Below are 21,432 nucleotides of genomic sequence, written 5' to 3' on the forward strand. Positions count from 1 at the left end.
TTTAGTCTACTTAATTGTACATAATATTCTACAGTGTCTGATCAAAGAAGAAGAAGTGGTCCTGTCATCTCTCTCATTCTATACACCATGGCTTTCACTTCACCTTAGTAATTCCAGCCTTGAAGGAGAATAGACATGAAGCTCCATAGGACCACTGAGGAACTCCTATATGTCCTGGAATAAGACTTGGGGATATGAGACTAAGGGTTTAATTCAGCCTGGGCTATTCCTTTTGCAGGTTTGTCCTTGTGGAGAGCATTCCTCAGGACCTGTCCCATATATCTGTCCATTCAACAGCCCAGCCCCTGATCCAATCTTGGATGAGGCTCCTGGATGAGGCTCAGGAGAGTATCCACATTGCTTCTTACTACTGGTCCCTCACAGGGTCCGACATTGGTGTCAATGATTCTTCTTCCCAACCGGTATGTGCACAAGGCAGACTGAGTAGGCCACAAATTGGAGGGTAGAATACTCTGATCATCACCTTTGGGGTCATTAAACCCACTTACAAAATCCAGAAAAAAGGAAAGGTTGGCTGGGAAGGGAGGTTATAGCATTATAATAATAGTTGTCATTTAGGTAGCCCTTTGAGATTAGTAAAGCACTTTTGAATACATTTGCCTCATTTGTCCCTTATCTACAAGGTAGAGATATTTTTAGCTCAATTTATATAGGTGAGGAAAATGAGCATTAAATGACATGATCACAGACAGAGCTAGCAAATATCAAAGGGGGGAATGGGAACTCAGCCTTTCCTCATTCTGAGACCATTACTCAGAACTGGCATCACTGTCTTTGAATAACTTGTAGTTGTCAGTTATCAAGTAGGTAAAAGCTATCAGTATGCAAGAATCAGTTGTGCTACTGGGACATTGAACTGAACCATCATACACGTTCCTGTACTCTTGAAGACTCTTTGAAGCCTTCTGTCTCATCCCATCCTTCATCCTTCCAGCTTCATTTAAACTCAGTTCAGTTCAGTTTATACTGAGTCCCTATAAGGCCAGCTCTGCTGTTGCAATATATAGAATAAAGAGAAAGCCAGTCCTTGCCTTCAAGAGTTCCTAGTCTGGTAGACACAAAGGAGGAATAGAGGCAGGCACTGCCTTTTGGGGACTTGCATTTTGAAAAAGAGATTTACATGGCAGAATTTTCCTTAGTCAAGTATATATTAATTAATTGGTAATTAGTACAGTAGCCAAAATAGTGCAGAACCTGGAAGCATCTATTGGACAAGTACAACAGGCACACATGAGAAACAACAGAACCGAGTCTGCTGCTTCAAAGATTGGGGGTTTAAAGAATAGTTTATATGTTTTTATAACAAAGGGAAGCAAGAGAATAGGAGGAATACAGGGTATCTGAAAGCAGGGTGTTTGTACAAGCTCTATCCATTTGGGGCTGATGTGAATTAGTATGAGCCTAGGGGCTGCTAGGTGGCGCAGTGGATAGAGCACCAACCCTGGAGTTAGGAGGACCTGAGTTCAAATTCAGATCACTTAATAATTTCCTAGCTGTGTGACCTTGGGCAAGTCACTTAACCATATTGCCTTGCAAAAACCAAAACCAAACAAACAAAAAAGAATTAGTGTGAGCAGGCTCTGTGGTTGCTGGCAGAGCAGAGGTATTCTGGATTCACCCCATGGACCTTGCAAAGGATCACATGTATGTCTCACAAGCATTTCTCCTAGTTGACTGATTTTTATTCCCAGGTTATTTCAGTCTCTCCTGGATAATAGGGGAGCTCACGCAAATCAAGGTGATTTGTAAACTCATTATCCATTCTCTTTCTACAATATAACAAAGTGCTCCGTCATTTATAACCAAGTGACCAAAAATATGACTCATGAAAATTACCTGGAGGGAAACTTTTGCCACTTGTCAAGGCTATTGGAGACTGGGTAGCATTTTAATAAGGGAAGAAGAAAGTAGAAGGCATTTTGAACTCTGAGCTTGGAGAGTCTAGGGCTGCCTGGATGGTTCGCCTCTACAGAGATGTCCTAGTCTGGTAAGTAAGCCACTATTCGCTCCTGCTTACACTTTAGCTCTGTTCTACAGGGGGAAGAATTATTGGGGAAAATGGAGACTCTGCTGGCCCAGAACATCTCTCTGACCATTGCAACAAGTGACCCAACACTGGCTGTGAATTCTACTGACCTGGAAGTCCTTGTGGGCAAAGGTAGAGACCCAAGGCCTCATCCCCTGGTGACCTCACCTAGCTAGAGTTAAGTCCTCCTCCTCCTCCTCCTGCATTTAGGGGACTCCTCAGGAAATGCCATCTTCTCCAAGAAGTCTGTCTTGGTATATGGGAATGAGGAGAATATAGAGGGGAAAAGATCAACATCCATGAGCTACTTCCTGTCCAGAAGAAAACCCCATGGGAGGGATGTGGATTGTCCATTGTTCAGCCTCTGCTTTACAGCATTCTATACTGTCATCTTCTTGAAGTAGAGTAATAACATACCAGGTTTCAGGACTGACGCTAGCCATAGGTAGAAATAGAGACATCCCATGCATGGATAAGAAGACTACAATCCAAGGATCCCTTTTCCATTGACCGGGATCTCAGCATCTAAAGTTTCACCTTCAGAACATTCTTTTTTTTTTATTTGAAAGGGTTATTTGGTACCCTGTTAAAAAATGGTTGCCTCAAGAAGGGATGCAGATCAGCTCATATATGGCAGGAATTGGCTACTTGGTAGTGCAGCATTATTGAAAGAAGAGGATGACAGCCAAGACAACTTTATTCTAGCCCAGGCTTTGTCATTAACTATATGACCGTAGGACAGTCCTGTCTCTGCTCTGGGTTTTCCCAAATGTAAAATGAGGGTGTTGGACTTAATAGTCTCTAAAATTCCTTCCCACCATATTGGATCTGTATGACTTCTCCATTTTTACATGGCAGCATGAAGTCTGTGCCAGAGTCAAGAAGCCTATTCAAGTTCTGGAAGGGGCAGAAGCATTTTCTTACATGTTTTTGTCAGCCTTGGACTTCATTGTAGACCAAATGTAGCTGCTGCTTTGGAAGCTATAACTTCCTCTTTTCTCTCATCTCTCCTTCTGAAGACCAAGCCAATACTCCTGTCATATCCAAAGTTCAGGCCACAGCTCAGAGCCTGAAAAAATCCTAAACTTTCTCAGGATAAAGAGAGAATGATGTTTTTCTGGACTGCAATTCCCAAATTTATTCAGATTTGGATTTAAAGTCATATTTCAAATATATTTATTTCTACTTTCAGGAAAATCAATATAAATACTTATGAATACTCAGTGGCATTAATGTTTGAGGAGTAGTTTCATGTTAAGGGAGGGATTTGAGTGTATCAGAGGATCCTTATCTATGTCCCCTACATTCTCTAATAGGAGCCCAGGTGAGGAAAATCCCAATGAAGTACTTGACTCATGGTGTCCTGCACTCCAAGTTCTGGATTGTGGACATGAGACATGTATACATGGGCAGTGCCAACATGGACTGGCGGTCTCTGACTCAGGTGATCTGTTATTCACTGCAAACTTCAATGAGAGTTAGAGGGGAAAGAGAGGAGGAAAAGGAGAGCTGGGGGCCTTTCTTATACCCTTTGTAGATGGGTATTCAATATATATGCTCTCAGAAAGTTTTTATGAGATTCAGCCTTAAAAGCAACTTTAGAAATAAAATTGTTTACCTGCTCATTTTACAGCTTCTGAGATTTGCCTTAGGTCGACTCCAAATCTTGTCTCTTTCTACCATAAAATTGTGGTCAAATTTTTGCCAGTTGTATTTGATTTTAAATGAGGTGGAAAACTTACTTTTTTTCAAGGAGCCCCACAATGAGAGACAGTTTGATAAAGTGGATATCACCATCATTCTCCTTATCAACAGCTGGATTTGTAGTTAGAAGAACCAGGTTCAGATGACATAGCTTCTGTACCTTTGTAACCATATGTAATCATCAGAGAGGGCTCCCTCTCTGAGCCTCTTCCATAAAATGAGAAAAATCATCTTTGCATTACCTGTAGAGGCAGCTAGGTGATGAAGTAGGTAGTGTGTGAGACTTGGAGTCAGAAAGACTCATCTTCCTGAGTTCAAATCCAGCCTCAGACACTTACAAGTTGTGTGACACTGGGCAAGTCACATTGCCCTCTTTGCCTCAGTTTCCTCATCTGTAAAATGAATTGAAGAAGGAAATGGCAAACTACTCCAATTTCTTTGTCAAGAAAATCCAAGGGGTGGCTACGTGGCATGGTGGATAAAGCACCGGCCTTGGAGTCAGGAGTACCTGGGTTCAAATCCAACCTCAGACACTTAATAATTACCTAGCTGTGTGGCCTTAGGCAAGCCACTTAACACTATTTGCCTTGCAAAAACCTAAAAACAAAAATCCAAATGGGGTCACTCAGATTTGGACATGACTGAAATGACTGAAAGACAACAAATAAATAGGATTATCATGAGGAAAACATTTTGGAAATGTTAAAGTAATTTGAAAATAATTATTTTGTCAAATGAGGGAACTAGAATCCTCACATATGGGATTATGTCTTGCTGGATTCATTCTCTGAGTCCAGATCCTTCCTCAGACTAGATGCTCACAGTGATCCCCTATTCGGGGCTAGAAAGAGTATCTTGTCCTGGAGCACCTAAAAGCTAAGGCTCGTGAACTAAGAAGGTCACCATGGGATAAAGGATTTTTTTTTTGCAAGGCAATGGGGTTAAGTAACTTGCCCAAGGTCACAAAGCTAGGTAATTATTAAGGGTCTGAGGTTGTATGAACTTAGGTCCTCCTGACTCCAGGACTGGTGCTCTATCTACTGCACCACCTAGCTGCCCTAGATGAGGGATTTTAAAAAATAGTTCCTGCAGGAGGTGGAACTACAGTTGTGCCTTGAAGGCTTGGTAGGGTTTCTACATAAGACCAGATTTTATCCTGGGCCAAAAAGCTCCAAGTTCTCTGTATACTTCATGCTTCTCTGTCTCTCTTTATCTTCTGGATTTCTACAGGTGAAGGAACTTGGAGTTGTCATCTATAACTGCAGCTCCCTTGCATATGACCTTGAGAAGACATTTCAGACATATTGGGTCCTGGGGATCCCTGAGGCCACTGTCCCCAAACCCTGGCCCCAGAACTACTCTACAAACATCAATTGGCATCACCCCTTGCAGGAAACACTTGATGGGATGGTCACTACTGCCTATTTCTCTGTAAGTGGGAATCCTCAGGACTCAGTTAGAAAAAGGTGATTTCTTCTAACTTAGGCATTTGTCTTCTCTGCTTGCTGACTGTAACATACTAGTTCCTTCTGAGCAGGCATAGTAGTCAGAGCCTTGGGCTGGCATTTCAATGATCATAGGATCATCATCTGAGATAAAAGGATTTCATCCATCCTCTAGTCAAACACTCTCACTTTTCAGAGGAGAAATCTGAGGGTCAGAGAGGTTAAACCACAGGTTCTCAAAGTTAAAGGGAATCTCAGATGCGGTGTGGGGCAACCTTCATCTGACTGAGAATCTCCCCTACAGCAGTGCCAACAAGTATATGTAATACTAAAAGCACATTTATAGCAAATAGACTGTATAGTAAATAGAATATTTGTAGTAAAAAAGTAAAATATATAAAAATAATATATAATTTTATATATATTATGTATATATATACAGAGAGAGAGAGAGAGAGAGCGAGCGCAGGGAGAAAATAGGAGGAAAAGTGTAGAATTAAGAGGGGTTGGGTAAGATTTTAGCTGGGATTTTTGTTGTTTAACCTTTGTTCTTGAAGAGATCATGCTTAAAGAAGCCAAGGAGTTCAGTAGGCAAAGATGAAGAAGAAGAGCATCCCAGGCATGGGGGACTGCCAGAGATAATACCCAGAGTCAAGGGATGGAATGCCTTCCAATATAGACATGCACAATTCCACTATTGGACAGATCCACTAATTGGTCAGTCAACAAGCATTTATCCAGTACTTATTCTAAGCCAGGCACTGTGTACATATTCTTTTTTTCATCTCAAGCTTCTCTCTTTTCTTCATTGCAGTTCTAAACATTGTTTCTACTCTAACCCCTGGGGTCACAATGTGTAAACCTAATCCCTCCTCCACCTGACATCTTTGAAGACTACTATAAGTCCACTGTGATATCTTCTTTTCTCCAAACTAAATACCCCAGAACCTTCAGCCAAATCTCATGACATATTCTCTGGAGACCCACCACCATCTTGGCCACTTTACCCTAGACACTTGCCAGTTTATGAATATCTTTCCCAGATTGTGTCTTCCAGAACAGACCACCCCACGATGTGGTTTGTTCAGGGCAGTATAGAAAAAGGCTAGTCCCTTCCTAATCCTGGGCATTGGGCCTGTATTAAGGCCATTTAAGATCTATTTTGGGGACTACCCTTGACTCACATTTGAGTTTTCAGGCTCCTTGAACTTACTGTGTCATCTAGAAATCTGATGAGCACTTTTTACCAAGTCACTGTCAAAATTGTTTAATAGCATTATACCAAGCACAGATTCCCTGGGACATTCCACTAGACATCTACTTCTTATGTGGCATTGATCCATTTATTTGGGTCTGGCCAAGCAGTGAAGGGTCTTCTCAAATTTCCACAGGGAGTGAGAGGCAGAGCTAGCTCACTCATGTCCTCTGATTCCAAATTCTATACCTTCACTGTTAGAAACAGAATAATCCAGTTCCTATCCTTACATCCTTGTAATTCACATGGACTCGGGCACATCCATGAAGGATTTGTGTATGAGCCCCAAACAAAGGGTTATGCAGTTAAAAGGAAGGATAGACACTGTTTCTTTCTGAAGGGTCAGAGAGAGCTTGCTAGAAAGGCAGTATGGGAGTTTGTCTCTTAAGGGGAAAATTTAGAAAGGAAGAAATGGAGAAAAAAAGAACAACTTGCAAGGAATAGAAAACTGTGCAAGAAATAATGAATAATCAGAAAGGTGAAAAGCATCGGTTGGCTACTGTGTCTTCCAGTTTGTCTGATGAGTAACGTAGATGAGGAAAACTGTGGCATATCACCCTGGAATGTAATCTGGAAGGGTCAGTTGAAACCATATCATGGGGGATCTTGACCTTTAGCAAGTTGCTTACCTAACAGCTTTGGTTCTCAGGTTCCCTATATGTAAAATGGGGTTTGGGTAGAGGTTGGACCAAATGATCTCCAAGGATCTGCTCCAAATCTTTTGATCCTTTTTGATGAAAAAAATTTATCTAAATCTTTTGATGGCCATAGGAAAGCATGCAAGGTTTCCAAGGAGGGGAGAAAAATAAGGCATGTGATTTGAAATATTAATCTGAGAAGCTGTGTACCATGGAATCTTCCAATCATAGGACCCTGAGACTGACCAGTTACACCTCAGGATATCACAGATGCTTTCCTCTGTCCACAAGTTCAAGGCTATCCTCTTTTGTCAGTGCCAGGCAGTGATTACTGCCTATGACTGGAGCAAGAATTCTTAGTCTAGGAGTCCAGGAATTTGGATGGGTGGGACTCTATCTTATATTTTTATTTCATCTTTATACTGACATGCTTATTGTCTTTATATTTATAATTAGTCTCATTATGCATTTAAAAGTATTACTCTGGGTAAGGGTCCATGGGTTTCACCAAGCTGCACAGGGGTTCTACACACAATAAAGGTACTAGAGATTCTTAGTACGTGAACATTTTACTGGGTTCCAGGAGGGCAGGAGGCTCTCCCTCACCTTCTCTCTGCTATTCAGGCCTCACCACCTGCATTCTGCCCCAGAGGTCGGACTAAGGACCTAGATGCTCTGCTAAGTGTCATTCGGGGTGCTAAGGATTTCCTCTATGCTTCAGTAATGGAATATTTCCCCACCAGCCGCTACCAACGCCCAATCAGGTATGCATGAGTTTCCTTAATAGATGGGGGAGGAGGATGAAGCTCTCAGCTTTGGACGTCAGAGATGCCACTCTACATGATGACTGACCTCAGGGAGATTCTGGTCTGTATGAAGACTGAGGAGGACAAAGATAGGTTTTGCCTCTGAGAATCTCACCTAAAGTTAATAATACCAGGCATTGGGTGCTAAACTATCATTTGAATGGCAAAGACTAATAATAGCTACAAAGCTGATTGCAAAATAAGTCTTTTATGTTGGGGCAGCTAGGTGGCATTGACCCTGGAGTCAAGAGGACCTGAATTCAAATCTAGTCTCAGACACTTAATAATTACCTATCTGTGTGACCTTGGGCAAGTCACTTAACCCCATCGCCTTGCAAAAATAAACAAACAAAAAGTATTTCATGTTATTTGAGCCTCACCCAGGAAAGTAGGTGCTCCATTCTACAAATGGAGGTTGAATGACTTGCCCAGGGTCATACAATACTAAATATCTGAAGCAGAATTTGACTCCTCTAGTATATGTCACTTGGCTGCCCCAATTTGCTGGTGCAAATCAGAGACAGGAGAGCTTGGTGTGAGTTAGGAAGATCAAGGCAGACTTCCTGGAAGAAGCAGAATTGGACTTAGTCTAAAAGGACAGGTGGGATTCATTTAGGTGAGATAAAGTAAAGCTCTCAAAGAGACTTAGAATGATAGAAGCAGAGGAATGGAGGCAGGAAAGTATAAAGATATTGAAAATTTAGGATTTGTTGTGGTTCAGTCATTTCAGACTCTCTGTGAAGTCATTTGAGATTTTCTTGGCAAAGATACTGGAGTGGTTTACTATTTCCTTCTCCACAGATGAAGAAATTGAGGCAAACAGAATTAAGGGACTTGCTCAGGGTCACCCAGTAGTAAGAGTTTGAGATTTGGATTTGAACTCAAGAAGATAAGTCTTCCTGTCTCCATACCCAGCACACTATCTACTGAGCCACCTAACTGCCCATCGTTTAAGGTGAATGGGTACAAAGACTGGAAAGGTTCTTTGAGATTAGAGGTGCACTGCCTTTGATATGGCTAAGGGATATGGACTTAGTTCTATAGGATTTTTGAATAATGGAGTGAATCGATGGAAATAATTCGATATTGATTTTGCCTGAGGACATAGTGTGGTTTGGAAGGATAGGTGGACATTTGCTATGCATCTCCCAACCTATTCAAGAGTATTAACTACTACCAGCCCCTTCCCTGTTAATTTTAGGTCCCACACACCTGCTTCATACCTTTAGGCTCAGTTTCCTCATGTACAAAATGAGCATGTTGGACCAAATGATCTCTATGGTCCTTTTGGGGACCATCCTTTCCACAAAGATGGAAGCTGTGGATACAGAACACTCAGCCTTGCCTTCCTTCATCCATAAGTTTGGGAGATACATATGTCACTGGAATGGTTTATTCTTTTGTTTTGTTTTGTTTTGTTACCTATGAGGCGATGGGGTTAAATGACTTGCCCAAGGTCAAGTAAGTGGCCCAAGTAAGTGACCTGATTTGAACTCAAGTCCTCCTGACTTCAGAGCCGGTGCTCTATCCACTATGCCACCTAGTTGCCCCTGGAATGATTGTTCTTGAAGAGTCTCCCATAGCTTAAAAAGCTCCTAGTGAGGATGACCAGCAAGTCATCAACCACAGCCACTATCCTGAGACCCTGAGGCCCAAGGGGATTGGAATTGCTTCCCATGGTCCCCAACAGAAACTCCAAACCCAGCAGACTAAGGAGGGAAAGATGGGGGGGTATATACCACTGCTTGGACATTATGATAAAGGGAAAATTTTAGACTTTGAAGGGGTCATAATATCATAATTTTAGATTTGGAAGGGACTTTGAAGACCATCTAATTCAATCTCTTTATTTTATAGATGAAGAAACTGAGGCCCAAATTGACAGAGGTAGTGTTTGAGCTCAGATCTTCTGACTGAAACAGGGCTCTTTACTCTATGTCCTAGATTCTATCCCAAATAACAAATTTTGCCTATGTTTAAGGTCTTTGTTTTATTTAGAGGATACAATAATGAAAAATGAGATGCCCATGTACTTATAAGAGCTTGCAATCTATCAGAGGCAATAAAACATGTGCCTACAGATAATTGATAAATAAATAAGTGATAAAATCTAGGAAAACTGCTGTGAGAAATTTGATCAGGGAAAGTTTTTTTTGTCTTGTGGCAAAGATGACTTCTTGGAGGGCCTTTTACCTGAAATGAACCCTGAACAAAGAAGGGACTTTCAATAGAGAAAGATTATGAATGAGAGAGTCCATTCTTGTCTGAGGATTTGCGAGAGCAAAGGCATGAAGACAGAAGGAAGAAGAATGAAAACAAAGGTGGGAGATTCAGATTAGAGGCTCCATAACATATATGGGGGTAGCTAGATGGCACAGTGAAGAGAGTGCCAGGACTCATCCTCCTAAATTCAAATGTAGCCTCAGATACTTACTAGCTGGATGACCCTAGGCAAGTCACTTAGTCTTATTTGCCTCAGTTTCTTCATCTGTAAAATGAGCTGAAGAAGGAAATGGCAAACCACTCCAGTATCTTTGCCAAGAAAACCCCAAATGGGGTCACAGAGTTAAATATGACTGAACAACAATGAAAACAAAGTATGTGAAGGAGAACAGAGTGAGATAAGATCTAGAAAGGTGGGTTGAGAGCAGATTGAATATTGAATACTGCTTGACTGGATCAGAATTTATACTTTATTTCTAGGAAGTGGGGAGCCACTAAAGGTTTATTAGAAGAGTGAGTGGGTCCTAATAATACAATTTTAAAAACTGGTTTAATGTGGGCAGGAAGAGTTGAAGAGAGGAAAGGGAGTAAATCAGGGGTCCAACTAAGAGGATATTTCAATCATCAACATGAGGAGTGATTAAACACCAGACTAGGAGAGTCTGGGACCAAAGAAAAGAGAATGAATGTGAGAGATGCTGCAGAATAGTGAATTATGCTCTTCTCCCCCAGCTACTGGCCAGTCATTGACAATGCCCTGAGGGAGGCAGCCTTCAACCGGCATGTGTTAATCAATCTTCTCATTGGCTGCGGGAAGAACTCGGACCCCTCCATGTTCCCATACTTAAAGTCACTACAAGCCCTCACGAACCCCCAAATCAACATTACCATAGATGTGGTGAGTGAAGAATTGCTCCTTGGAGGTTAATATTGACTCATAGAGTCCTAGATCTGGGAAGATCCTTATGCACCACTTAGTCCAATTCCCTCATTTGACACTAGAGGGGAAACTGAGGTCTAGCTCCCCAGTTCCAGTGTTAGTAGTGGTGGTGGTCATGGTAGTAGTGGTAGCAGTAATAGTAGCAGTGGTAGTAGTGGTAATAGTAATAGTGGTGGCAGTAGTGTTAGTGAAGTTAGTGGTGTATGAAGAAGCTAGCACCTTCATTTTAGGTTGGTACAGTGCTGAAAGAATACTAGACTCAGAATATAAATTCTAGCTTTGTCACTTAGATTTATGAGACTTTAGGCAAATCACCCAATCTCTCTGGGCCTCAGAATCCTCCTTTGTACAATGATGGAAGTGGACTTGATGATTTCTATTACCCCTTAGGATCCTAAGTTCATAATCCTATGATTGCCATTAGTACTTGTACTTGAATCTGCTTTCCAGCTGGGTAACAGCTTGTTTATCTTGGTTTTCTTAAAGAAAATATTCATTATCCCTGTGGGAAATCACTCCAACATCCCTTACAGTAGAGTGAGTCACAGCAAGTATGCAGTCACAGAGAAGGCGGCATATGTAGGTAAGACTACTCCAACTGGGGCAGGGTGGCAAAGGATAAAGGGAAGGATTGCTTGGTGCGTGGGTTGTCTGCCCAGGGTGGACTTATTTGGATGGTTCTGAGATCACAAGGAGAGGCAAAGCTGCTTATAACCATGAGAATATCATCCTAACCCAAGACACTCTCAAGTGCCCAGGCCTGGGGCTAGACTGGCTACCCTGTCCTTGGATCATCCCATAGCTGAAAAGGACCCCAGTGGCATCCAGTTCTCCCATTTCCAATGCAGAATCTTGAGCCTAATGGGAATCTCCTCTACATTATTCCAGACAAGAGACATACAGTATCCAGTGAGAGGAAACTCAATGTTTACCCTTTCCATTTTAGCCCTTTGAGAATTTGGATGTTTTCCCTCTATGTTGTTACATTCATATATTTTTATATTTATATTGAAATTGATCTCTCTTCAACATGAAAATGCTTCAGCCAGCTCTCACATTATTCCCAAGTCTCCTCCTAACTAGGTTAAACATTCCCAATTCCTTCAAAAAATCTTATGGCAGAGCCACAAGTAAGGATTCTGGTGGCAAATCCAGTTGAGCTGAGGGGAAAGGAAGATGGAGGTGTTCACTCTGTGCTTGACTGAGGTATATTGGAGAAAGAGGTCATGGGAAATGAGGAGGGAGAAAAGAGTAACACAGAGCCCATGAAATATAGCAACAAAGATCTGGAGAAGATAAAATAAACTTTAAAGGCAAATGACAGAAAAAAAATGGTAGAAGAGAAACTGGCAGTGGAGGGAGCAAGGAGGAAACTGGGTCTAAACCTTGGACCCAATACTTATTAGATCCTAGCTAACTAGCTGTGTGTCCTTGAGCATGCAATTTTACCTCTCTGAGCTTCATTTTTCTCATCTAGAAAATAGGGATAAAAAATTTTTCTGATTCTTGGGATTATTATAAGGAAGGCACTTGGCAAGTCATAAGGTGCTAGAGAAATGGGAGTTCAAAAGATCATGGATTTTGTCCAATCCTTTTATTTTACAGAGAAAGAAACTGAAGCTCAAGGAGTTTAGATGAGGTTATATGGGTAGTAAGGATCAGAATCAGGATTTGAACCCAAGTGTTTTGACCCCAGAACCAGTGTTCATGCTGTTCTATCATGCTGCTTTGTCATTATGATCATGGGGAACATAATAGTGCCTCTTGAAAATAATGTCACAATTACATAGTCTGTTAAATACAGTTCTGTGAAGTAGGTGATACAAAAATTACAGAAAACAGGCATATAAGGGGTGGTGATTCACTGGTGATTCCACTGCTATTAAATTTCAGAAATGGCAGGCCTGGAGCAGGAAGTCCCAAGTTCAAATTATGTCTCAGATATGTCTGGGCTATGTTATGGGATAATAAAAAACACCTGTCTCACAGGGTTGTTGTGAGGATCAAATGGGATTATATTTGCAAAGCACTTTGCCTAGTGCCTGCTAGATAATCATTTTCTTCCTTCTTGAGAGTCCAGAACTCTTCCCACCTTCCAATGCCCAACTTCAGATTCAATCTCAACTGTGCTGGGAAAGAATAAGATCCAAACACACCTGGAAGGATGGCAGCTTCTTTTTCTGTGAATGATCCCTCTATCCTAGCTCATCCCTCTGCCCCTTTCAGCTGAGCTGTTCTGGAGTCTCTTTTATCCTCAGAAGCCCAGCATGCTAATTTTGGACATGGGTACCAGGGCTTTTAGATGGGCCCGGGCTCTGTAGTACCCCTCTCCCCTCAGTCTCTGTGGGTGATTTCCATCCTGAATGGAAAGACTGAATGAGTTCTAGAACACTCTAATACTGATCAGTCAACAAACCTAACACAGATCGCCCCTCTTATTTGCATGCTCTGTTGTTGGAGATCATTTAATTAAATTCAATTCTTATTTAGAGCCAGCCATGGGCAGAATCCCTTCTTGGACAAAAGGAACATAAAAATTAAAAAGAACATAATCCCTGTCCTCTAGGAGCTTCCATTCAAATGGAAGGTAGGGATATGACATAATAATGATAGCTAACATTTAAAAAGTGCTTGCTGAGTTGAGTTCTTTACAATTATTATGTTATTTGATCTTCACAACTGGGAGATAGGTACTATTATGATCCCCATTTTACAGATGAAGAACCTGAGGCAAATAGAGGTTAAATGACTTTCCTAGGGTTACATCTAATTAGAAAGTTTCTGAGATCATATTTGAACTCGGGTCTCCCTGTGTCCTGGTCAAACACTCTATCCACTGATCTACCTATTTGCAATTGATTCATTTCAGTCATAACTGACATTCTATGATTTGGGGTTTTCTTGGCAAAGATCCTGGAATGGTTTGTCATTTCTTCTCTGGCTCATTTTACATAGGAGGAAACTGAGGCAAACAGGGTGATGTGACTTGCCCAGGGTCCCACAACTAGTAAGTGTCTGAGGTCACATTTGAATTCAGGTCTTCTTGACACCAGACCCTACTAAACTCTACCCATTTAACCACCCAGGTTACCCCTCAGTGAGCCAGTATTTAAAATGTGATAGGAAGAAAGGGGTGATCCAGGTAATGTGCTTTAGGAAGATTTGAAGAAGAAAAAAAATCCCTTTTACCTGGGGCAGGGAGCTCAGAGGAGGTTTCATGGAGGGGTGGACCCTGAGTTGAGTCTTGAAGGGGAAAAGTTAGCTGATGGAGAGAAGGAAATATGTTTCTGATCTGAGTAACAGCCTGCATAAATTCCCACAGGTGAAATAGTGTAGGATGAGTTCAGTTAGAGCATACAAAAAAATCAGGGGGAAGAGAGTAGAGGGTATAAGTCTGGAAATGGACTGTGGAGTTAGATTGTGAAAGGCTTTGAAAATCAGTGTTAGGAGCTTGTACTGTTTTTTATTTTGTTGGGTTTTTGATATTTTATTTTAGAAGCAACAGAAAACCCTTGAAGATTGGTTAGTGATGGTTGGAAATATGAATGAGATAGTCTGTGAAGGATGGATTATAAAAGAGATAGGATCAGACAGAGGAAACAGTTAGGAAACTATTATAATGATCCAGGCTGGATGAGAGGAGACCCAGCACTGTAGTGGTGTCCTTGCCCATGATGGAAGAGGACAAATACAAGTCATTTTCTGGAGGTAGAATCAATAGGACTTGACATTTGATTGGACACAGGAAGAAGGGAAGAGGGAAAAGTCAAGGATGACGCTGAAGTTTCAAAGCTGGGATGGTAGTGCTCTTTTTTTTTTTTTTTTTAAGATTTTTCAAGGCAATGGGGTTAAGTGGTTTGCCCAAGGCCACACGGCTAGGTAATTATTAAGTGTCTGAGGTCAGATTTGAACCCAGGTGCTCCTGACTCCAAGGCCAGTGCTCTATTCACTGCTCCACCTAGCCACCCCCTATGGTAATAGAAATCAGGAAATTGAGAAAAATAGTGCGTCTTGGGGGAAAGATGATGAGTCTTGGGGGAAAGAGGATGAGTATTGGTTTGACCTTGAGGTAACAGTGGAACACCTACCATGGTCATTGCTGTCCTGCACCATTGGTGGTTGATGCAGAACTGATCTCATCTTTGAGTCCGATAAGAATAATGGCTAGATTCTCTTCCTCCCACAGGAACATCAAACTGGTCTAAGGATTATTTCACCAACACAGCTGGTGTGGGGTTGGTCATCAGACAGAGTTCTTCTGATCCCCAGCACCCAGCACCCACCATACAGGACAACCTGAAGAATATCTTTGAACGGGACTGGCAGTCCCCCTATGCCATTAGTCTGGAAGAACTTCCTGGCCAGCAGGACTGCACCTGGCATACCTAAGATTGGGTCTCTCCTCCCTCTTCTGTGCTTCCTTCTCTGATTTCCTCTCTGCCTTCTCTCCTCTGACTTCTTCCCTCTCTTTTTCCTCTCTAGGGCTCAGGTTTCTTATCAATAAAATGAGGGGATTTAGTTAGATTATTTTTAAGGTCCCTTCTAGCTCAGAATTTTATGATCAATCTTTCCTCTTTCCTTTCTTCCTGTCCCTTCTTCCCCTCCCTGTACACCTTTTTCTCATTTCCTTTCATCATACCCTTTCCTTTTATGCCTCTTTTTCATTTTCTTTCCTTTTTTTTCCCTTTCTCTCTCTTCTCCCACCTCCTTTACCTTCTCCCTTCCATCTTCTTTTTCTAGGACAAAGCAGGTTAAGAGTCTTTCCCAGCACAGGTGTGCGTTCCTAAGGCTCTTGTATTCTGAAATAATTCTTCCTACTTGGGTCCACCTGCTGAGAGAAATTTGTTCTCTTTCCTCCTTACATAGAGAGATAGGGGTGTGTTGTTAAATAGTTAACTACAAGATCTCATGGTCTATGAAAAACAATTGTTTAATCTGCATTATCAATCTGCATTATTAAATTTAATTTGCATTTTCCCCTTCACTTTCTTGAGTCTAGAGAATAAATAAAATAATAATTCAAACCCAAAGGGGCAGCTAGATGGCAGTGGATAGAGCACTGACCCTGGAGTCAGGAGGACTTGAGTTCAAATCCAATCTCAGACACTTAATAATTACCTAGCTGTACCACCTTGGGCTGAACCTTGGACTGAACCTTGGACTGAACCCCATTGCCTTGCAAAAAAAATTCAAGCCCAGATTTGAAGTCCCTGTGGACTTCTGAAATGTTTGTGATTAGTCTGACATTTTTAATCCCTTTAAGTCCCTTATGTCAACCAAGGCTGGAAGATGGTCTCAAAAGTCTTTAAGGACAAACTAACCTGACACATCTGGGAGCAAGGCTTAGGATATTGCTCTAATCATACTGGAATGATACACTGAAAATTGAACAATTGTCCTATAATCTTTGTAAAGAATTGGTCCTGTAAAAATGTAAAACTCAAAACTTAGTAAAAAAATGATTCTTGAAAACTATAGTTGCATGTAATTGGAAAAATAAGTAAAAAGGGGGCGGAGCCAAGATGGCAACATGAAGGGATCGAGTCTTAGGAGCTCTCTGATAAAAACTCATAAACTAAGGACTCTAACTAAACTTTCGAGAGACAGAATCCACAAAGGGAACCAGTGAGGGAGTTCTCCTACTCAAGGTAACCTGGAAAAGAGCAGAAAGGCTCTGCTCCCTGGTCGGGTCGGAGGGGCGGCCCACCTGAGGGGTGGCCCCCAGAGCGAAAGAACTTCAGCCTCCCTGAGACAGGCCCAGGGCGCTGGGAGCCGCGGCTCACAGCAGTGGGGGAGTCCCCTGAGCTGCACCCCGGGGAGCACTGGGCACAAAGTTGGGGAACAGTGGGGGACCTCTGCCAGAGCGAGCCCGTGGAGCCCAGCCCTCAGGGCACACAGCGAGCAGCTAGGTCTTTTCCCCAGCCCTGATCCAGGAAACAGAAGCAGGCGGAGCCGGTAAGCAGGAGCCCCCAGGGCATGAGCCCATTGAGCTTAGGGAGGGGAGTGAAGAGAGACTGCAGAGTTCTTCTGTCCTCTGCCTCTGGAACAGGACTCTGGGGCTCTGACCACATTCAGATCCTGATCCCAGTCTAGGCCCCCCATAGAACAGCAGGGCTGCCCGCCACCTCAGCCCGGTAGCAGAGGGGGGTGCCTATGGTTATTCACAGACCAGGAGGGAGGACAGAGCCTCACACACTGAGACCCTTGTGGGAGTGTCCAAAAGCTCAGGAAGCACCCCAAAACCAGGCCCAGGCTGGGAAAATGAGCAAGTAGAGAAACAAAAGGAAGACTATTGAAAAATATTTTGCAAATGAGCCCAAGAAGGATCAAAATACTCAGTCTGAAGATGGGGAAGCACAAGCTCCTGCATCTAAAGACTCCAAGAAAAACAGAAATTGGGCTCAGGCTATGACGCAGCTCAAAAAAGACTTTGAAAAATAAGTAAAAAAAGCATATGGAATATTTCCTGGAAAATAAAACAAAAAAACAAAAACAAAAAAACCCAAGCAATGAAACAAATTAAGATCTGAAAAAAAAAAGTTGATCCTGGCTTCCTGAAGTACATTAAAACCTATTACATGATCTTTTCTTGCCTCTGACACATTTTAAAAAAGTCTTCACTTCCTCTACTTCACTAAATCTTTTCCACTTTTTAAGGCTTAGCTCACTCTATACCCTAAAACAACAACCAATTTAAAAAAATTTTAAGTACAAGAAAATACTTTTTAAATAGCAGGGGAAAATCACTGGAAGTTTACATACAGGGCATCTCAAAAGTGCAATTCTGAAGCTTAAGAGAAATCTAACAAATTCCAGGTAAGTGTGCTTTTTCAACTCTTCTGAGTTGAAGTTTTCAACTCTTCTTTGGGTTTTCTATTGTACCCAGCTTCATTTCCTAGAGACCAGAACATCCAACTCTCTTGTGGCTCAGCTGAGAGTATTGCTTAAGAATACCAAACTCATTCAGGTATACACAGATTTTGTGATCTACTGATCTAGAAAATCTAATCCAGTGCAATTATATTATCACTGACCTAACCCGCAATTCAAATTCTTTAGAACGGGTGATGAGCTTGGACCTGAAAGGTTTGAATTCAAAATCTGCCTAGGACCATTTACTAGCTCTGTAAATGTGAAACATATCATCTTGCCCCCCCCCCTCAGTTTTCTCATCTGTAAGATGGGAAAAACAATAGTTTTTATCTCATAAAAAACACCAAGTTCTTTATCATCTCTGAAGCCTTCTGGAGCTAGGAAATATTGGAGTCTCTCAAAATTGACAGAAGTGCCTAAGGCAGAATTTGAATTCAGGTCTTTCTGACTCAAATGATATAAGGAGATTGGATGGTTCTTCTCAGGGTCCTGTGAGACAATTGCAATGCAGTCATGACATGAGCTGTGGTTAAAGGTTATGACATTACTCCTCAAGTGGCATATAGACTGAGAATGTCTGAGAGAGTCCTGGTGGGGTTTGTGATCTCAGCTCTGTGTAGGACACCAGCATCTAGAGTGGAGTGAAGAAGATCAACTGTTGAGAAGGATAAGCAACCTAGGGTGCTAGGGAGCACATAGCTAGGGGTACAGCCTGGGTTATGGAGCCTTGTCCTTTGTTCTCTCTCTTTTTTTAAAGGTTTTTGCAAAACAATAGGGTTAAGTGGTTTGCCCAAGGCCACACGGCTAGGTGATTATTAAGTGTGATGTTGGATTTGAACTCAGGTACTCCTGACTCCAGGGCTGTTGCTCTATCCACTGCTCCAGCTAGCTGTCCTTTGTTCTCAAAGAGGACCATGACATTAGGAGATGTAGACATGACCTGCCTGTGAATTAGATTTAAGTGAGGGGGAGCTGTGCTAAGTCACCAGCCCTACTTTGTCCTCCAGAGTCCTCTGGGTCCAGTGGCCAGATATAGATCAGGGAAATGGTCAAAAGAGCAATGGTTTTGGGATCCAGTCTCCTTTATGAAGATTCCTACTGTGTAACCTTAGTTAAATCATTTCTCAGGGTCTGCTTCCTCATTTGTGAAAAGGAGGAGCTTGCACGAGATAACCTCTGAAATCCCTTTCAGTTTTAGAGCACACATCCTATAGACTGCATATAAACTGTGGTGTATGTGTATATAAGAGTCATCATCCTCTCCTCCACTCTTTCTTTTTGCTGTGGGGGTGGGGGTGGAGGAAATGGAGTTGTGGCTTGACCAACATTATACAGCTAAGTATTAAGTGTTTGGAGCTCAAATTTGAACTCAGGTCCTTCTGAGTCCAGGATCACCTGGTTGCCCCTTTCTTCATTCTTTCTGCTGTGATTGTGTCAGAAGGGGTTTAAATATCACTCTAATCAGTCAACAGGCATTTAAGCGCTTGCTCCAAGGCAAGTCTAGTGCTGAGTACTGGGTATATTTGTCTGTCTTTGACAGCTTGTTTCCTAAAGAAAGGCATTCTTTTCCCTTGGCTAGCCTAGAGTGCACAAGGAAGGCTTCAGTCAAAGTGTTACTTAACTCCAGGAAGGAGTTTACTATCTTCCTAAGCCCTCATGGGATCCTTCCCATTGAATCTGGGTCTTGCTAAATACCACAGACTCCTCCAAAAAAGCTCTACCCTCTTCCTCAGCACATGAAACACCTCTTGCCCTCCCCTACCCTGCTTTCCCATCCTACTTGGTGTCATTCCCATCCACCTTCTCCCATGTTCCTTTTCCCAGAGCACCATTTTAACTATTTCTTCCTCATATAGATGTGTGACTTTTAGGCTTTCCCCTCCACCCTGGGCATATTTCCCTATCTAAGATAGGGGAGAATAAAGGCTGACTCTAAACTCTTAATTCCAATTCTGTCATTAACTCACTGTGAGACCCTGGACAAGTATCTTTCCTTACTGAGCCTCATTTTGGGAGACAGTTTGTCTTCCAGCTCTGTCGTTCTATGTGCCAAGATCTCTTTCAGGATGACATAAGATCTGTGAGGCACCTCAGAGGTCATATAGTTCAACCCTTCCAATTTACAGATGAGGAACTGAGGCCAAAAGAGGTTAAATAACTAATCTACAATTACAGAGGTGGAATTTGAATCCATATCCTTTGACTCTATAGTCAATGCCCCTTTTCTTGTACATATTTTGGTCTCTCTTCTAAGGTCTCTTTGACATATTCCTTCAACAATCTCTGTTTTAAGACTCCTCTTAGTTCTGATATTCTGATTATAAATCCTACACCCATTCAAGGTTTGGTTGAAGGCCCTGATGATAGAATGTGTGAAGGTTCTTTGAAGGAAAAACACAGAGCTCAGGACCTTGGTCTCATCTCACCCTGACTGAGGAAGGAATCGGTCTTAGGTTTGTGCTGTCTTTGGCAGCTTCAGGTTTGCAAATACAAGGAAAATGGTGCCATCCACCTTGGACTCTGGAACCTGCCTGCCTGCAATGCACCCTCATCATCTGCAAATATTTCCATCACCACCAGGTAGCAGGGTTCTTTATTGTCTGGCTTCATGAAGAAACATGGAACCCAGAGCCTAGAAAGTTTACTATTTGAAGCCATTAAGTACAACACTCCCATTTTACTAAGGAGGAAACTGAGGTCTATGAAGGAGAAATGACTTGTCTAAAATTTTCCTGCAGGGAATTTAAATGTACTTTTTGGTACCCATTTCTTTTGTTGCATTGTCTCAGGGGAGTCAATGATAAAGAACATTTTCTTGAGAGTATATTTGATCAAATAATATTCTATACTCATAGCTAGGTGACAGTGGATGGAGTGCTGGGCTAGGAATCAAGGAGACCTAGGTGTGAATCTTGTTTCGCATTTATTAGCTATGTTACCCTGGACAAATCAGTTAACATCTGTTCGCATCAGTTTCCTAATAAGCAAAACAAAAAAACCCAAACCTAAAACAAAACCCAGGAATAATAATTGAAACTAACAGACAGGGTTGTTGGCAAATGAATTAATAAAAATGTAAAGTGTTTCATATTTTAAAGTGCTGTATAAATGCTAGTTCTTACTATCATAAAGACCAAGTTTGACCTGAGAGGAAAATTAAGAAAATGCACCACCCTCCTTTCTTTGTAGAAGGAGGGGTCTATGACTGTGGACTATCAGTCAATTGATGTAATGGTTTGGGTTTGACTTTTTTACTTTTTCTCTTTTCTTTTTAAAAATTAGTATTATGATAAGAGGTAAAACACTGGGCAATAGAGGAGGAGGTATACATTAGAGAAATGAAAATGCATATAAAAACAAAAGATAACTACAAAAATTGCTTATTTAAAGGAAATGTGTTTAGATTGCACTCAAGTATAGAGTGGCAATGTAATATAGAAAGGGGATACCAGTTCCAAAGTTAAACATTTGTGACAAGACTCCAGGAGAAGGGGTGGTCAC

General features: G+C 41.8%; 1 protein-coding gene across 1 annotated transcript in view; it reads left to right on the forward strand.

Moving 5' to 3' along the window:
• Positions 1-16,676, forward strand: part of PLD4 (phospholipase D family member 4) — a 31,097-nt gene extending 14,421 nt beyond the window's left edge. The window contains exons 3-10 of the mRNA XM_074213243.1: positions 239-422; positions 2,059-2,179; positions 3,364-3,491; positions 4,982-5,182; positions 7,714-7,853; positions 10,851-11,016; positions 11,545-11,641; positions 15,245-16,676. Of these exons, the coding sequence (XP_074069344.1) occupies positions 239-422; positions 2,059-2,179; positions 3,364-3,491; positions 4,982-5,182; positions 7,714-7,853; positions 10,851-11,016; positions 11,545-11,641; positions 15,245-15,447 (1,240 nt within the window). The 3' untranslated portion in view covers positions 15,448-16,676. The remainder of the gene's footprint in view (positions 1-238; positions 423-2,058; positions 2,180-3,363; positions 3,492-4,981; positions 5,183-7,713; positions 7,854-10,850; positions 11,017-11,544; positions 11,642-15,244) is intronic.
• Positions 16,677-21,432: the final 4,756 nt, after the last annotated feature.

Source organism: Macrotis lagotis, chromosome 1, assembly GCF_037893015.1.
Source record: "Macrotis lagotis isolate mMagLag1 chromosome 1, bilby.v1.9.chrom.fasta, whole genome shotgun sequence".
Lineage (NCBI taxonomy): Eukaryota > Metazoa > Chordata > Mammalia > Peramelemorphia > Peramelidae > Macrotis > Macrotis lagotis.